This window comes from Scophthalmus maximus, chromosome 4 (assembly GCF_022379125.1).
Source record: "Scophthalmus maximus strain ysfricsl-2021 chromosome 4, ASM2237912v1, whole genome shotgun sequence".
NCBI classification, from domain to species: domain Eukaryota; kingdom Metazoa; phylum Chordata; class Actinopteri; order Pleuronectiformes; family Scophthalmidae; genus Scophthalmus; species Scophthalmus maximus.
The window spans coordinates 13,125,425-13,143,070 of NC_061518.1; the positions used below are offsets into that span (position 1 = coordinate 13,125,425).

General features: G+C 42.7%; 1 protein-coding gene across 7 annotated transcripts; it reads left to right on the forward strand.

Annotated features, from left to right (window-relative positions):
- The first annotated feature begins 5 nt into the window (after positions 1–5).
- znf821 (zinc finger protein 821) lies at positions 6–17,162 on the forward strand. 7 transcript variants are annotated; one of them, XM_035627455.2, is made up of 6 exons: positions 6–143; positions 9,150–9,281; positions 9,424–9,542; positions 10,378–10,494; positions 11,731–11,897; positions 13,385–17,162. In XM_035627455.2, the coding sequence occupies exons 1-6, from the start codon at positions 140–142 to the stop codon at positions 14,349–14,351; spliced, it is 1,506 nt and encodes a 501-aa protein (XP_035483348.1). In that variant the 5' UTR covers positions 6–139; the 3' UTR covers positions 14,352–17,162. The 7 variants fall into 7 exon arrangements, with proteins under 7 accessions (XP_035483348.1, XP_035483344.1, XP_035483343.1 ...); XM_035627451.2 differs by lacking the exon at positions 6–143 and adding an exon at positions 2,641–3,033 and having other exon boundaries at positions 9,427–9,542; XM_035627450.2 differs by lacking the exon at positions 6–143 and adding an exon at positions 2,646–3,033.
- Positions 17,163–17,646: the final 484 nt, after the last annotated feature.

Genomic DNA, 17,646 nt, shown 5'->3' on the forward strand with positions numbered 1-17,646 from the left:
GGTGCGCGAAAGAAGCGCGGACCGCGGCTGTCGCGCCGAGCGCAGCCTCCTCAGCGACGCACACTGACCGCACCGCAGCTCGCACTCCAGGACCTCCGCCCGGGACTCGAGCCTGATATGCTGGTGTTCAGCGGACACCATGGGTAATGAACGGACTGTGCCTGTCGTGCTCGTGAGAGCTGCAGCTTGCTGCTTATCCTTTGCCGTGTCTAGCTAGTGAGCTTCCTCTCCTCCCATCGTTCTCGCATTGACAATAAAGGGGCTAAGGTTGGGCTCGTTAACGTTAGCCAGCTTGCTAACGTTTAGGAGGGTTATCTCATTGAATTCAGTGGCTGTTCGGTCCTAAATCAAATCTGTGTGATGAGCTTTGGGTTGGCGCGTTAAATGTGTGTCATGTGTCACTTGTCACGCACGCGTCGTCGACTTCACGACACGAGCAGATTGTTTGTTTGTTTGTTTAGAGATGGCATTTTTTTTCTCTTAACCTTGCGGAGGAATACGTTTTTTTTCACCCTGCCGATGTTGTGCTGCGGTCCGTTTACTCGTGGCAGTCAGTGATGACGACTGCATGCAATGTTATGACATTAGCGATCCAGCGGTTTGCAGCGCCACCCAGTGGCGACACTGTGCTGTCAGAGAAATAATGATGCGGCGGCTTGCGCTTGATCATAGACTGTGTTATCATTTTCTATTAACTCTATAGATACTGGGTCACATCATATTTGTTTATTGTTATTATTTTACATTAAGATTACGGTTGAAATAAAGCTGGTCAAGTTGAGATCATAGTCAAATGTAAAGTCTGATGAAAATGACATGCCATTACAGTAGTTCTAATGAGTGATTAAAGTCACAGTAACAACAATCAAAGATGTGTAAGCAAAAACAATGTTGGTGTCATGCAATATGAAAATTTTCCAAGCTTTTAAAAGTTGGTAATCATTCGTATGATTTAAGTATTAGATGCAGTAATTTGATGTGAGGCTTGGGCCGGTTCTTCATGTACTTGGAGCCTGACCCTGTTAAAGTTTTAGTGCTCATAAAACTGAGAGACACTTCCAGTTCTGTGATATACTTTTTTATTATCCTTTTTCAAGATACAACTGTAACTTCGAATGAATGAAGCTTCTCTAGTAACAAGTGAAATGTTCTTAGCCTGTTGACAGAATTCTAACCTGTAGTGTCACTATGAATTTACCAATTTATGGTTTGGAGTGGAAATTGTTAAGCCATCAGGTACATATTCAGAAATTTGAGTTTTGCCCTCAATTTCATTAGAGATTATTATGCGTATCTATAAAGTGCCCTTTTCAGACTGTGTACTCCACAGTAAAACATATGAGGTATGCAGATATCGTTGCCAGTTAAATGTTTGTGTACGATAGTAGTTTAACGTGGCCTTTCCTATTGGAACGGCTGTGTTGTGTAGACTTTTCTGAATTGTCCGCAGCACAGTTATCAGTCTTGATTTAAAGATTAGAGTGTATGAATCATCGCTTTGCCAGTGCTCTCCAGTGCTTACACAAGCCCACACCCATCAAGTCACCTTTTCGTATTTTGGACCGGCCAGCCCAAAGGCTTTTCATCTGAGTGAATAATCAGCATTCCTGTCAACACTCATCAAATCAGAGGCCTGTCTCACACACACAGAATATAAAGTTACTCAGGTAACTTTGCTGTGTAAAAGTCAAATCATTAGAATGTTGACCCAAGTGTAGGGGTCGGTTCACCCATATTACAAAATATTTTATATTTTTATATTTAATATTTTAAAAAACATCTGTGTTTTATAAACAGTATATTATAAATATTAAGTGTTATAAGGGGTATTTAGCAACTATATTCCAGTTACTGTGGATGATCCATGCTATATCAACAGTGTTTCAACAGTTCTGAGAGTTGACTCAAGAGAAGGCAGTGAATGTTCTTGTTCTTCTGGTGAGCTGTTCCAAAGGGTTGGAGCCCTGACAGCAAAAGCCTTGTCGTCAGCCTTGGTCTTCAGCCTTGACCAGGGAATACTGAAGCTATCAGGGCCTCATCAGACCTCAGATCTCATGCTTAGCCAGGTCGCTCCATGTGCCATATCTTTCAGGGTCTTAAAGGTCATGAGTAAAATTTTAATACCAATACTAAAGCAGCAGGCATACAGTGAAGGGATGATAAACTCGGGGGGAATATGATCAGGGACTGGACTGTTTTTATAACTTAAAAGTAATTTACCAAGAAACCCATACTTCAAGTGACGTGTATTTTGACAGGATACAGCTTCCTGTTGTGATTTATGTCTGAGTCTTTGTGTAATGACAGCCAACACACGCTCGAGGATATTGGAAACAAATGATACTCATTCATTTTCAATATATACTTAATAAATGTTTAATTATAAGGGTTAATAATAATGTAGGAAACGCATTTAATAAAAAAAAGATTTGACAACATTGATATTTGATAAGAATGCCAAAACAATATTCCTTTTACTTTGCATTAATAATATATATAATATATAACAATACGATATAATATCTTCGCGTGTGTGTGTGTGTTTCCACATCGTCGTCTTATGTCCCACACGACTTGAACGCAGCAGAATAGCTTAAGCGTCCCTTCATTTCCCATAATCCTGTTCGGTGGTTTTACGTTAGAAATCAGCTGAGCTCGTGCGTCGCTGCAGTGAGTGCGCGGGCGCGAGCGGCTCGGGATCGGAGCAGCTCGGCGCCGCTCGGACATCGGTTTAACCCCCTGGTCGCCTGGAGACGGGGCTTTCTTCACGGCTGCAAGAATGTGACGCTGGGGGGATATCCGTTCTTTTTTTTATTAAGATCACCGAGCAGACGATTGAATCAGATTTTTTATTTTATTATTATCGGTGTTTCGTTCATCACTGGTCCTCAGTGTGAATACACCTGGACTGGTGTCGGCGCAACCGTCCGGGTCGAGGAGGCGATTCCAATTTGCAGTTTTTTTTTTTCTTTAAACCAGGAGTGGACAATAATATGTCCAGGCGGAAACAGACCAACCCCTTCAGAGTTGACTGTAGGTATTTCAGTTACATCGTCTGATTCTGATCCTCGTCACCTCCATTACCCGTCTGTGCTTCGGTTGTTTGACAGGAAGGTGTGGAACAATGTTACTTTTCTTTATGTATTTTAAACCAAAGACAGTGTTCATATGACAGCATCACATACTCAAAACAGGTTGCATCATGTTATGTCAGCAGGTGATTAATATTTAATATTATAGATATTGTTTTTAAGGTTCTGGGTTTGAATGCAACTCTCTGACTCTAACTCTCTGTAAATGCAATTCAATTAAAAAGAAAAATGGTAACTAGGTTAATATCAAAATCATATATGCAGTTGAGCACATATCTTGAAGAAAGTCATACTGTACTTAAAAGCAGCTGTCTGTCACTACTGTGACTAACTCAGACAGGTCCGTGCATCACATTGAGAATACAACATAATCATGTAAATATCTCCTTTCAAAATGATGATTTGTGCCATAGTGGTCGAATATGATTTCATTTCATTATTTGTGTTTACTAGGTGACTTGATTCACAAGAAGCCTCGTGATAGGGCCTTCCTCTAGTTATTCTGTGTCCTGCCTTGTGGTGAACCAGGTGTCTGGTTATTCTGGGTTTTGTTTTTAGGTTTCATCTCTGTAGAATATGTCAGGGGTTTTAAGGAAGATTCAGGTATTGGAGTCACAGCAAATCAACGGCTCAAGCGTTTCAACTTTGTCACTGTGGATTCTGCTTGGTGTCGGTTCGGTTTGTCTTTACAGGAAAGCATCAGCACATTGTTAGGAAAAACTAATTTAAGCAACAGTTAATTGAAATATATGCTATTGCTTTTTCAGTTTTAGATATCAGTCTTTGCTGTAAATCAACATGTGCGCTGTTTCTTGCTCTTCAAACGACATATCTGCAATACCCTTGCTACACAAACACTTTGCATGCATGTTTACACCTGGGCTGCTACGTTGGTGTGAGCAGGTGTATTGCAAATCAGTGGCGACGTGTCTGTTTGTCTGTCGCAGCTATAATTTAGTCAGTTTTAATCCAATGTGGATTACACTTGGCAAATTGATTCGGAGAAGGTTCAGGACCTGTTCTATTGATCATCGTTTTCTAATCCATCAACGATCAAGTTCACGGCATGGTATTAAAGTTTTTGCCTAATGTGTGGAATGCATTGGAAAGACAGTGAAGGCACATATATACATACACGTTACAATTGAAATTCAGTCACTATTTCCTCATTTTGTCAATCATTACAGTTCTCCTGTGCGTAAATGTAAGATGTAACTTGTAACTTGTGTAACTTCTCACGCCTTAACATTTTAACAGCACAAACAGAGCTCATGTTGAATATATAAGGCTGCATGCATCGCAGGTGTAGCATCTCTGTGTGCGTTTCTAGTCTCTTATCAGTAAGTCAATCAACAGAGAAATAATTGGCGACTATATTGATCATTAAGCTTTCCAAGTAAAAACGGCAAACACAAGCACGTTTCAGCTTCCATTTTATATTTGATTTGCAAACGGAATATTTACACCGTCGTTATACGGTGGCAGGCTTGTGTATTGTAATCTGTGGCGTCTACGCTATGCAGTAGTGGGTGGGTGTATTGGAAAAGGTGGGGGTCTGTGTGGCTGTCTGTCTGTCTGTCTCAGCACTAGACAGTTTTAATCCAATTTGAATTACATTTGTCAAGTTGATTGGGGGGAGGGTCAGGACCTGCACTATTGATTTATATTTTTCAGATCCATTAAAGTTCAAGGTCACAGCATGTGGTAAAATCTTTAGCCTAATGATAATGCATGAGAAAAAATACATTGGTCTTAACTCCTTTGCATGTTCTTCAGTGATAGTAAGCACTTAACATGTGAGACTATTGGGGGGGAATGCAGTGCAGGTGTAGCATCTCCTTGACTACATTTCTAGTTTTTTAAGGTTTTGTCTGTTGGTCAAATGAAAAACCCCCAAAAAGACTAATTTTAAAAAACACAATCAGCTAATTTATAAAAAATGAAAATAACTGTTAGTTTTAGTCACAGCGGCACTGCAGTACCGTCTTTCCACTGCCATCTTATGCAAATGCATTTTGCTGAAACAGGAATTCTGGGGAGATCCATGATGTAAATGTAAAGTCGGTGTTGTCCCTCCCTGGCTTTGCTCCTGGCCCTCTGCCCCCTGAATCCCCTTGTTGGTGGACAGCACGCCGACCGCCGACCTCCTAAACGCCTCTCAGTCCACAGCAGGGGATTTCCCACCATAATCTACTAAAGTCATGTATGCTGCCGGCCTCCTTTCTAAACATAGTTTGTTTAAACTGCAGTTTAAATGCACCTTGCGCTCGCGACTACAGTAATCCCTGCAAGCTGATGAGCTCATCGGCTGTTGCCGTAACATTTCCACAAGAGTGGGAGCTGAAAGCCCCCCAGGCCGGGCTAATAAAATGTAATGCTGCCATGTCGATGGTGCAGTTCATGCTGTGATAACCGCCATAACATTTATTTATTTTCTCTCACCTCCCCGCCGTGTCACTGAGTGTGAGTTCACACTGTTTTTCTGCTTGACTCTTCTCTGCTTTGCCTCGATTGTTTTACCTCTCTTTTCTTGTGAGGTATGAATTGCATGCACAACCCCCCCACCCCCCCAAAGGGAGGTTCAGACAGACTGACAGACTAGACAGGCAGGGAGACAGTCTGACAGGCAGGCAGGCTGCTCTCGCTCTCTCACACACACACACACACACACACACACACACACACACACACACACACACACACACACACACACACATAGGGAATTCCAGACAATAATACAACCGTGCTGTCTGTCTTGCCCATTTGTCCTCCTCCTTGAGTTTGGTGTACAGCTACACCAGGCAAAAACAGCACATAAAAAGCACATAATAAAAGTGGATCAAGATTGGAGGTGGTGCATGCATCCGGGAGACAAGTGCAGACCTTTTAAGGTTAACAGCGAATAGACATGGGTTTGTTTAACACTATAGGTGGATGCATCACTGCGGTTTCCACATTATTTTTCCAGCAAAAGGTTAACATCCTGAGAAGCTGTGTGTTTGAACTTGGTTTTTTAAAGAATATATATAAGTTTTCGAAAAAGAAATCCTGATTTTATGTGTTGTCTGGGTGCTTGCATGGTGTCAGTGAAGTATTGTGGCTAAACCAAAAGCCTAATGTAAGTTTGAAAATACGACTTTTGTTGTTGTTGCATTCACCAAGGACAGTTTGAAGTGAAGGTCAGGTGTCAAACCAACCAGGGCAAGTCTCTCTGAAGGAAAAACACTTCATCACTTCATCCTCCTTTCTGTAATATTTGGTCAGCAGTTAGTCAGAGTGAGAATTGATCATGTCTGGCCCACCATCCTGTGTGTGTGTGTGTGTGTGTGTGTGTGTGTGTGTGTGTGTGTGTGTACAAGAAAGGGGGCCCCAGTTTTAGACAGAGGTGTGTGTGTGTGTGTGTGTGTGTGTGTGTGTGTGTGTGTGTGTGTGTGTGTGTGTGTGTGTGTGTGTGTGTGTGTGTGTGTGTGTGTGTGTGTGTGTGTGTGTGTGTGTGTGTGTGTGTGTGTGTGTGTCTGGAGGGGACTGTGGCTGAAAAGGAGAGGCAAGGAGCTTTGAATTCATCAGGATTGCTTGGTGTTTGAGTAGAGTTTTGGCATTCTGTCTTTTGTCTGTTTTGTTTTGCATTAACCCCCCACCCCGACCCTCTCTCCTCCTCCTCCTCCTCCTCCTCCTTCTCTCTCCCTCTTCTCTGTGTCTGTTGGCTGATGAGTTTGTCTCTTTGTCTGGATTCAGTCAGACACTGCGTCACCTCCTGCCTACAGACACACAGACACAGAGATAACATCACAGTGGCAGAGGGAGGTGGGGGGGGGGGGGTGTCGAGGAGAGACAGATGTACAGACAGAGCCCTAGCAGTGGGGGGATGGGTATCTCTCACACATCAATCTTTGGCTGTGTGCTGTGAAGCCAGCTTGTTGTACTATAGTTTGCAGAGTTCAATACTCTGACCCAGTCTGCCAGTGCTAATGGCGGCTTATATGTCTGTGTGGGAAAAGTGCTAAACTGTGTTCGCATACCAACTTCTCGCCAGTAGCAAAATAGATTGACAAGCCTCAATATTATACCTCTGACAGAAGTAATTACAGCCCCCCGTGACAATCCGGAGCTATTGCTCTGTCAGACTCAGGTAACTGAAGTCGGCCTCTCTCTCCTGTCTCTACTCCGGTAACCGAGCTCACCGGGGGAAGAGAGATTGATTTTAAAGTTATCAGTTATGGCGATCTGAAGTAGGACGACAGCACGCGGATGCCAGAGGAGCCTTCGACGGAGTGGTCTCCACTGAAGCAGTTATACACTTGTTTTCAGGGTCAAGTGGGATGATGACAAGAGTGAAGGTATTTTATCAATCCCCGCAGCCGGGCCGCTGAAAAACAAAGAGGGGCATCACAAAGAGTTAAATGAGCCACATGGGGCTGTCGTGGTATGAAGCTTCATCCTCCCCCTGAGAGCCGATGGTATAGATATGGAAGTAGTCAGAGCTATATACAAGCAGGGAGGACAGAGGGCGAGCCAGGCTGTTCATTGTGTGGGTGGTACTGAGAGAGAGAGAGAGAGAGAGAGAGAGAGAAACACACTGAGTAGCAAGGCAGTTATACCCCCCCCCCCCCCCATGGGACTGCAGCATGGCTGTCGAACAGAGGTAGCATGTATCTGTATATGTGTGTGTGACAACATGGGGGTTGGGATGCAGATGAAGTTAATGTGTGCGACACGTATGTCGGTGAGCTCGCCTCGCCGGCTGAGCATTCATCACGTCGCAGTGTGTCGGACAGTTCACATGAAAGCAGCTCGATCGATGATGATCTCGTTGTGGTCCGCATCCTTCGTTGAATCCCAAACGTCTCGAGGCAAATGTGGAATCGCATGAAGAGCTGAGTTGGTTGGGTTGGGTACTGTTGTTGCCATTTTGTGTTTTGTGCTTCAATCTACCGGGGGAACCCTCTGAGAGGCCTGGGTAGATTTGATGTGATTTTAAAGAGTGTGTTCACGGACAAAACGAGGAGCCTCAGCTATAGACGATTGCACTCGTGTTGAAAAATTCATACCTCCGTGTGGTATGCTTCGACAGTGGATGTTGTTTCTATGTTGCTATGGAGATAAAGCACTCATGCTGGATACAGTGTATGGCTAAAAATGTGGCCCCCCTAATTTATCATTTATGCAGTACTGTGCTTGGAATCTTATAATTGATTGTTTAATTCGTTGTAATATATCAAACATCAATCACTCTCTGTTCTTTTAAACAATGATGCCAAATATTTTAATCCAGTAAACTCGTCTTTATTTCCATCTGATTAATTTGAAATAGTTTGTATAGAAATCCTCTGTCACTGTATATTTAATTTTGTTAGCTGTATACCTGTATACTGTTGTATAGTGATTCTATATGTTTTGTACAAAATGAATAAAGGACTCTTTAATAGATAAATCAGATAGATAGGAATGACTTATTTTCCAAATTCAGAAAACCAAACATGAGAAACGTCTTAGCAGTGATTAAAGTTGATGCAAAAAAAAAATCATATACCAAATTAATAACAATGGTTTTAAGACACACAAAACATTACTGGGGCAGATGATGAATATATTTGTATCATCACCTGGTATATTTTAATCACATCATACAAACCGCAGAGGAAACAAGGGCAAAATTCATCGTGAACAATTTCCCCATAATGGTTGAATCTACGTTTACATATAGAAATTGTTGTTACATAATAAAGAATGGATATTATACCCTGCCACACTGCTGTGAAGTGCAAATGATGTTGAGATGTTTTGATGTCTGGATGATGCTTATACTTGCTTATACTCACTGGTTTTGCCTCTGATGTGTGTTTTAATGGTGTCTGGTTTTCTTCTGCACACGTATATTTGTTCTATTTTGGATCTCGCTCACTTTCAGTGTTTTAACAACCATATATTTTCATGTAGGTTTAGAATGTACAGTGGTGTCCTAACTGCACTCCTCACTTCATCTCACAACTCAGATCGGTCCACTGTGCCCACTGGAAACATTCATCTCATGCTCGCTGTCTGTGTTTCTATCTCCAGGGCCATTCCACACTTCGGGCATCACAGGACTTCAGCACACTATTAACATGGACGGCAGGGACGAGTTCACCGAGGACAGTGAATGCTGCAGCAACAACTCCCGGGAAGTCCAAGGGCAGGATAGCATCACAGGTACAGGATGGTGGGACGGGACGGGGACGGACGTGGTGGACTCTGTGGGAACGTCCTCGGACTGAGGGGTGTTAGTGAGAGTAAGCCCTGCTCTCTGTTCTGTTGTCTGTCTGTATTGATAGGGCTGTGTTTGCCTCCATAGAAGACAGCGATAGTGACCTCGACAACCACGGTGAAGACTCGTCCTCCAACACCTCCGCTGACGACCACATGACCACCAAGAGAACTCAGTGCCGCCTAGAAGGGGCGGGAGTCAAAGAGGTGAGTTGGCTGGTGCTAAACCAAAATGGGGCCGGAGTTTTGATTTGTTAATTTTTTGTAAGCGATACAGGAAACGGAGTGAGGGAGCAGGGAGATGACGTGCAGTAAATGGTCTAGATAATTTGAACTGAACTGTCCTACATGATATTTTCACAGTGTTAAAACTATAATACCCAAACTGAATTTCAACTAGTTGTACTGCAGTGTGCAGACACACATGTTATATATGGTAAACAACCATTTAGAATTTTTTACCAAAAAAATATATATCACCAGGAAAAAATCTCATCACAAGCACTTTAATGGACTTGTATTATTCTTGAATAGAACACCCCTGGTAGCTACGAATATGTTTTCTGCTCCGACCATCTGCTTGAAATTGTACTATGTGTCATTGTGTCATTGTGTGTGTGTGTGTGTGTGTGTGTGTGTGTGTGTGTGTGCGTGTGTGTGTCACATCTGTGACAGCACAACACATCACGTCACTCTCAGTGTGTCACTGGGCCTTGTGAGAATTTGTTGCTCATTCATACACTTTACACATCATCATCATGCAAGACGTGCAGAAATACTTCAACTGATAAGACATGAAGCAACTAGTGACTCCACGAAGACCCACTTCAGTTTGATTCTCAAGTCGCGGGATACAAGCCGCGAATCTCCTGCAAATTAACACTGAATCAAAAATCGACTTCAGTTTTTAAAAATTATTGTGAAATAATCTAAAATGGAAATGATTTCCTGCCACACTGCTGAGGAGTGAAAACAACTCTGCAGAGATGTTGTGATGTCTGGATGATATATCTGATTTTGTCCCTGATGTGTGTTTTAACAGTGCCTGTTTTTTCTCCAGGAGAGCGAGGAAGGGGCAGACCACCTCATGAACTTTGTTTGCCCTCTCTGCACGCTGGATTTCAGCAGCCCTGAGAAGCTCATCTCCCATGTCTACCAGGTGAGATCAACCGTCCGTCCTCATTGAGTGCAGAACCATGAAAACAACGCAGCTTTAGATCCGTTGTTGCATTGTATTTGTGACACAGTAGAGGGAAGGTCATCGCCCTTTAAAGCCCCACAACTAGCTTTCAGCATTTGTACTTCAGTGAAGTGCAGGTTGAGGGCGAAGGCATTGACTTGTTTGAATCAATATGTGTTTAATTTATCATGTCACTGCATAGGAGCCTCACAGTTTGTAGTGTTAGAGGTTAAATTAAATATAAAGCTGTGAATTGCAATCGACACAATACACCAGTCTGAGTCGATTTACGGGTTAATTGTATCTAAAGTCGGCCGAATTTCAAGTTATTAAAAATATCACGTGGTGCTGGATAGTTTGAAGATTATTATATATTTTCTGATTGTAAATAATTACGAATTATCTCATAAAAATGCTGCCGTTGCAAATTCATCTCTTCTTCCAAGCTGTTATTCTTTCAGTTCCCAGTAATCGCCATATTCCGTTCTCATCATGTGCCTTCATCAATTTCTGTAAAGTCTCACTTCTCATTCAGGAGTTGATTTATACCTTATTCAGCATTTGCAGAACGCCCTGCATCACTGCAATTTTTTTTTTGCAGATGTCAGGCAGTTTGTGGTCCTTGCACTTAAAGTTTCTAAAAGATGAATGGGCATTCTGTCCCTGTAACGTTGAGCAATTACAACAGTGTGTGACTTTCTAATCCATGTGAACCAGACAGACAGAGTCAGTTTCCACTGTTACCGTGGTAATTCATTTGTGATGAAGTAATTAATTGCATCATTTGAATGCTGCTCAAATTATTTGCAATATGGGAAACACATACAAACTTCATATTTGTTGTTTAACATTTCTCATATACATATTTATTGTATGGCATTATTATTCAATTCCAAATGTTACATGCTTATAGCATTTGGATTAGACTCCCCCCATCAACTGAATGATTGTTTGAGGAGGAGTGTAATATAAATGTTGATATTAATATTTTTTCATCTATAGTTACAAATATGTTTGTCCTTTGTATTTCACAACCATATTTCCACTGGTCTGTTCTCCTTCATAAGAATAAATAATGTTCTGCAGCGTATACAGTTTTATTTTTGATCAAAATTGGTTACTGTTCTTAATTTTGAGAACTGACTCTTTACAAAGTAGACTGTTGTCTTTTTTTAGAACTCAAATTTTTGTTCTTATCTGGGGTTTTTTTAACAGCACACAACTATGATGAGCAACAGCAAGAGCTATGTGTGCCCAGTGTGTGGGCGAGCCCTGAGTTCGCCTGGCTCACTTGGACGCCATCTTCTCATCCATTCCGAGGACCGCCTCTCCAACTGCGCCGTCTGTGGCGCACGCTTCACAGACACCAACAACTTTAACAGGTGTGTGTGTGTCTGCGTGTGTCTGCATGTGCCACCAAAGTTTCTGTTTTCTTCAAATAATAACATATTCATATTTAAGCTGTTGACTTGAGTTACTAATGTGAAGTCAGCTGCTTTTTCAGGTTAATAACAAATCAATATAAATAATTTAAAGTACAGTGTTTACATCATAGTGTTTTTCTGTTTTGTTACTGATCATATTTTTGCTTGTTATTAATCTTCAAACACTTCAGATGTTATCTAAGGGTTCAGTAACAATAACAGATCAGCACATAGAAAAGGCAGCAGACACATCACTGATTCAGCTGGAGGACATTCTTTAAATATTAAAGGTTTCTCTTAGAGCATCAAAAAGTTATTTTGGCTGGAGTGTCGTGAATAAATTAAAAAGGTAAGTCAGAAATTGACAATCACAATCCAGTCCAGAGAAGAATGTGTGAGGTTTTGGTCAATTCTATGAAAAGATGTGAACTGTCAAAATGAAAAGAAGGTGAAAGTATGTCTCAGTGCAACACACTCAAACACAATGGAGTTGTGGTGAGATTAGGCCGCATGAGCGATGAACAAAATAAGTAACTGGAATGACAGATTTAATGGAAATAAACATCCCTGTCGCTTAGCAACTACCATTACCCACCAACTACGATGAACAGCACTCAAGAGGTCAGACCACGCACAGCACATTGGTAGAAGGAGAGACATTGTGAGAGGCTGTGTTGACTGAGTGGGGCGAAACAGAATATATATATAAACATACATTAACTAACTGTTACTATAAGATAAATATAAAAGTACATATAAATTGAGTACACATATACAGAAGCTGCATGTTAGTTGTGTGTGGAACAGCCATTTGTTATGGTGTCATTGCCAGCTATAATTAACTATGAATACAGTCACTTTTATATCACGTGGTCCACATGTTTTGTAACTAAAGAGTAACCTGTCACCTCCTGTTAGGCTCTTAACAGTGTGATGAGAGTACGATGGAACGAGTCATTGTTTCCTATCTGGACAAATGGGATTAGAGTCATCTCAATCCTAAATGAGGCCTGACACGAATGCCAGGCATTTACAACAATATCTCAGATAACAAACTGATTTATTTGGCCTTTATAAAAAACTGGTGGCAGCAGTTGGGTCACAAGGTGCAGCCACTTGCATCCAAGTGTGGATTATTAAAGGTATGACTTGTAAAATAAAGAATCTTGGTGACTGTTTGGTGCCATTTGTGGCCAGATGCATGTGTCTTGAGACTTAAGTATGAATTCATGACTACATCGTAAATGTAAATAAAAGACAAATTAAGTGCCTCACTCAGCCACAGTTTAACCAGTGGAACAGTGAAGACACGTCTTTGTGAAATGACACAAAAAGACGAGGCAATCAGGAGGTCAAACGTTGTGTCAGGGATTTAGCGCTCCGCAGAAAGACTCCAGGTGTTTCACTTTGACCAAGCTGACTCATGCTGTATCCCTGTATCACAGAGAGAAGCTGAAAGACGTCTTCGACATCACGCAGCTGGACGTCAGTGGTGGAAGAGACCCCTGCTCCATGTCCCAGTCCCTCTCCAGCAGCCCCATGAACAGCCCCGGCTCCGCCACTCGCTCCTGCCATGGACCGGGCCCCAGCCCCAGCTCTTGTCAGGGCCCGCGCTCATGTCAAGCACCCGACCACGGCCCCAACTTGTGTCAAGCCCACCGCCACATCTCGAGCCAGTGTCAAGGCCCCAGATCGTGTCACGGCCCAGACCCGGGATCTGGACCGTGCTCGGGCCCGTGCACAGGCTCTGACCCAGGACCCTCCTTTCCCTCACTGCCCGACAGCCTCCTCTCCGAAGGGCCGTCACTCGCATCTATCCCTGATGCTCTCAACTCCTCTTCCTCGGCTCTTCCTCCCATCCCCGACATCCTGAGCCCTATGCCGGTGTATCCCGCCGGGGTGCTGCTGGTGTGCAACAGCTGCGTGGCCTATCAGCAGTTAGTGGAGGCCCAGTCGCCGATGCGTAAGTGGGCGCTGCGTAGGAAGAATGAACCCGTCGAGGCTCGCATGCACCGTCTGGAGCGCGAGCGCACGGCGAAGAAGAACAAGCGGGCGTGCGAGTCGGAGGAGGAGAAGGAGATCAGGAGGCTGCGGGACCGCGAGGCCAAGCGCATGCAGAGGATGCAGGAATCGGAGGATCAGAGGGCGCGCCGGCTGCAGAGAGACCGGGAGGCCATGCGCCTGAAGAGGGCCAACGAGACGCCCGAGAAGAGGCAGGCGCGGCTGATCCGCGAGAGGGAGGCGAAGAGGATCAAGCGGCGGCTGGAGAAGATCGACCCCGCGCTGAGGACACAGATAGAGCACGACCCTGCCGCGATGGCTGCCCTCACGGCAGACATGAGTCTCTTTCAGTTCCCCTGTCCCATGCCTGTCCCCTCCATGGATAACGGTCTGTTCATGAAGCTGCCCTGATCGGACCGGGACGCCAGCCGGAGGGTTTAAGGACAAACTGGCCTCTGAACAGCACCATTAGCCTCCACACTCCACCACCAGGCTGTCACGGTCACTGCAGACCATTCCTGTACTCCCGGTATCTTGTGTGTGGAGCAGCCTCACACACACACACACACACACACACACACACACACACACACACACTGCTTTGCTAAACACAGCAACAACAACAACAAAAAACTACCAACATCAGTTTCTAATTTATTACAGTCAAGACAACCTTGGGAACAGGGTTGAGAATGTTTCATATTGTGTGGATGATGATGACATTTCAGCATGTTGTAAAGAGATTTATCTTTTTTTTCTTTTTTTTTCCTGTGGACTAGCAGATTTAACAAAGTTCTATTAGGAGCAGTTACAGTATACTTCCTTTTGAGGGGGGAAAAAAAGTCTTTTGCACATGGACCTTCAGTAAAGGGAGTGGGGACTCGGTAGCCACAGCCCCCTCCTCCCTAGTCGACTCCGCCGGCCCAGTGACTCGGGTTTTACTGGTAGCTACACCTCTCTGTTCTAAGCTGCCGCCGCGGGTCCCTGGGAAGTTCACATTCAGTCAAACTACTACCTCAGCCGGCGCCGTCGCTCGCGCCCTTCTGTCCTGTGGCTCACTCCCGTTCCGACACCAAGCTTCCAAAGCTTCTATATGTTCAGTGCTCGACGACAAGAGGATGCAGGTTGTTTTCCACAGTTTGCGTTCATCACTCAGGCACTTTGATAGGACACAAACATTCGCAGGAGGAGCGAGTGATTTACAGACACACCAGTACCACGTGTATTTCCCAGGGTTGATTATAATAATGTTTCTGAACATTAACGCTGAATGTTTTGTCCTATTGAACTCGCCCAGTGTCAAGCTACAATCCCCACATCATCTCTTAAGTTGTTCATCTTAACGCAATCGCCTCTTAACATTCTCTTTGCCAATATTTTAATCTGTTTTGTTTTTTTCTTCACGCTGTTACGCTCTGAATATTTCGCCAATGTCGTCCGTTTTTCTACTTTCTGTTCCAGAGCATTTATTGGGCTCTCAGAAACTGCTGCTGTTATTGTACTGTACATTACATTAGTTACCTCTTATATGTGTTTCTGGCTCATCGGTCACAGTAAGGAATATTTTGGTCAAATGTTCAGTTAAAGTGGTCACAACGCTGACTGCAGAACTTCAAGCCTGCCCACATAGATGTATTTGTTTATACATAAATAATCCATAAACCTGCCCTAGGTTGATATTATTCTATAGAAAGTCGAACACAGATAACACAACCGAATGCAACTCGTGTAGCATTCACCTGCTGTGTGAGGCTGCAGTACCTTCATAACGTGTTAACAGTACCACTTAAGTTATTTAGATGTTTTCTATTTCTGTTGTCGGCAGAAATACTTTTTTTTTTAATCATGACCGCTGGATATTAACCCCCCCCCCCCTGCTACAGAGCACTGAGGCTAATTTAATGACACTTACAGTCCACACCGGGAGCAAGATTTTATTAATCTATATTCTTTAACCTCATTCCAGCACATATTTATGCAATATGATGTGAATATATTTTTCTTGTGAAAAGATTTGGGTTACTATGTTTTCCATCAGTGGTTTTAAAAAAAAAAATTTAGAGGCAATGTTTGGACCATCACATGGTTTAATTTCCTGCCTGTAAAAGTTACCTTCAGTTTTTCCTTTTCTCCAGTGTCATGTAAGAAGTTTCTGAAATATTCTTCTGAGATGATCATAGACAGGGACGAGTTGTGGTCCAGTCTGAGTCACTCCTAGACGAGAGTCGATTTGCTCGGGCTGCTCGTTACAGACAAAACGTACCAGAGAAAAAAATATTGGGTTTTTGTTGTTTTTTTTCATCCTCAAGAGGCTTTTCTAGGAGTTCATCAAACCTCTATGCAACAGATGTGTTAATTATTCTGAGGGGAACTTAATTCACTTGCCACTGAATCTATGCAGAATGCGACTTTCATTTTAAACGGACTTCAATGTTAAAGAGTTTAGCTTCTCAGGCAACTTAACTCAGTGAGAGGGCTCCGAGCCGACATACAACAAGAATCATATATAGTTCTATCGTCTGATGTGAGACAGTTTGTCTACTGAAATATGTTTCCTCTCTCTCTCACGTGAAAGCAACAGGGTCTCACTGCCATCTTACTCATGACATAACCGCACCAAGGGTAGTAGATAAATCAGTGCTCTCGACTTCAGGTGTCACTTCTCTCTTCTCTCAGACCGAATTCTGGGTATTCTCAGAGGTTGCTCTTTAGGATTGCTGTGATCCCCTTTGTCCTGCAGCAGAATAGTGGGACAGGAAACTTGAGCCGTCAGTGGGTGGTTCTGACATGTATGTGATGTTGGTGTTCACCAGCAGTACGCAGCTCAGTATGGATTAGATAAGCACTGCATGTCGTGAAACTGCACTCGTCCTAGAATGGTTCAATGTGAGCTTGTGTTCTACTGTTCGTTTTATGCCTGCCTGTTTTTTACAGTTTAATCAAAAAAGACATGTTGTTAATGACGTTGGCCTTTCTATATATTAATTCTATCAGGATTTTCTCTCAATGTCCATGTTTACAAATAAAAAAATCACTCTGAACGAGGCCAAATGAATGAGCTAAACTGCTGGTGAGAACATTCACGCTTAGCTGTGATATCAATGCATTCTGACTGGCCGGCCCCTGTGGGGGACGCCGTCCTCTGTTACCGGGTAAACGGATGTACAGACCACGAGGAAACATGGTAAAGAATGTGGAAATAAAACATTGACTTTACTACAACGGTCGTGTCCAGTGTTGCTTCGCTCTTCTGTGGCATTTATTTTAAACGAAAACACTATTCTCCAACCCCGACAGGCGAAGTGTACTAAGTGTTATTTATTCTTCTATTACACTACATTTAAAATGAACAGAACAGAAAGTTTTAGCCATACATATTTCTTTTCTATGTACAATCATCTGTAAGTAATTGAATTTAAATTCAAATATGCACAGGGTTTGTGAATCTGGGTAAAGAATTTAATTTTCTAATATATATTTTTAAATGTTGCGTTGTTAAGTTGCTTAATTTCAGCAATCATTTTTAATTAATGCTACTAAATAATTCAGCCCAACTTTTTAGCTTGGTCACCTGAACATATATTTTTTGCATTTTCTATGTGAATTAGTTAAACCTAAAAAATAACCAGAACACTTTAAAAAGAATTAAATAAATTATTCAATTTTGTATCATTAAATATTCATAAGTAATAATTATTACAGCTAT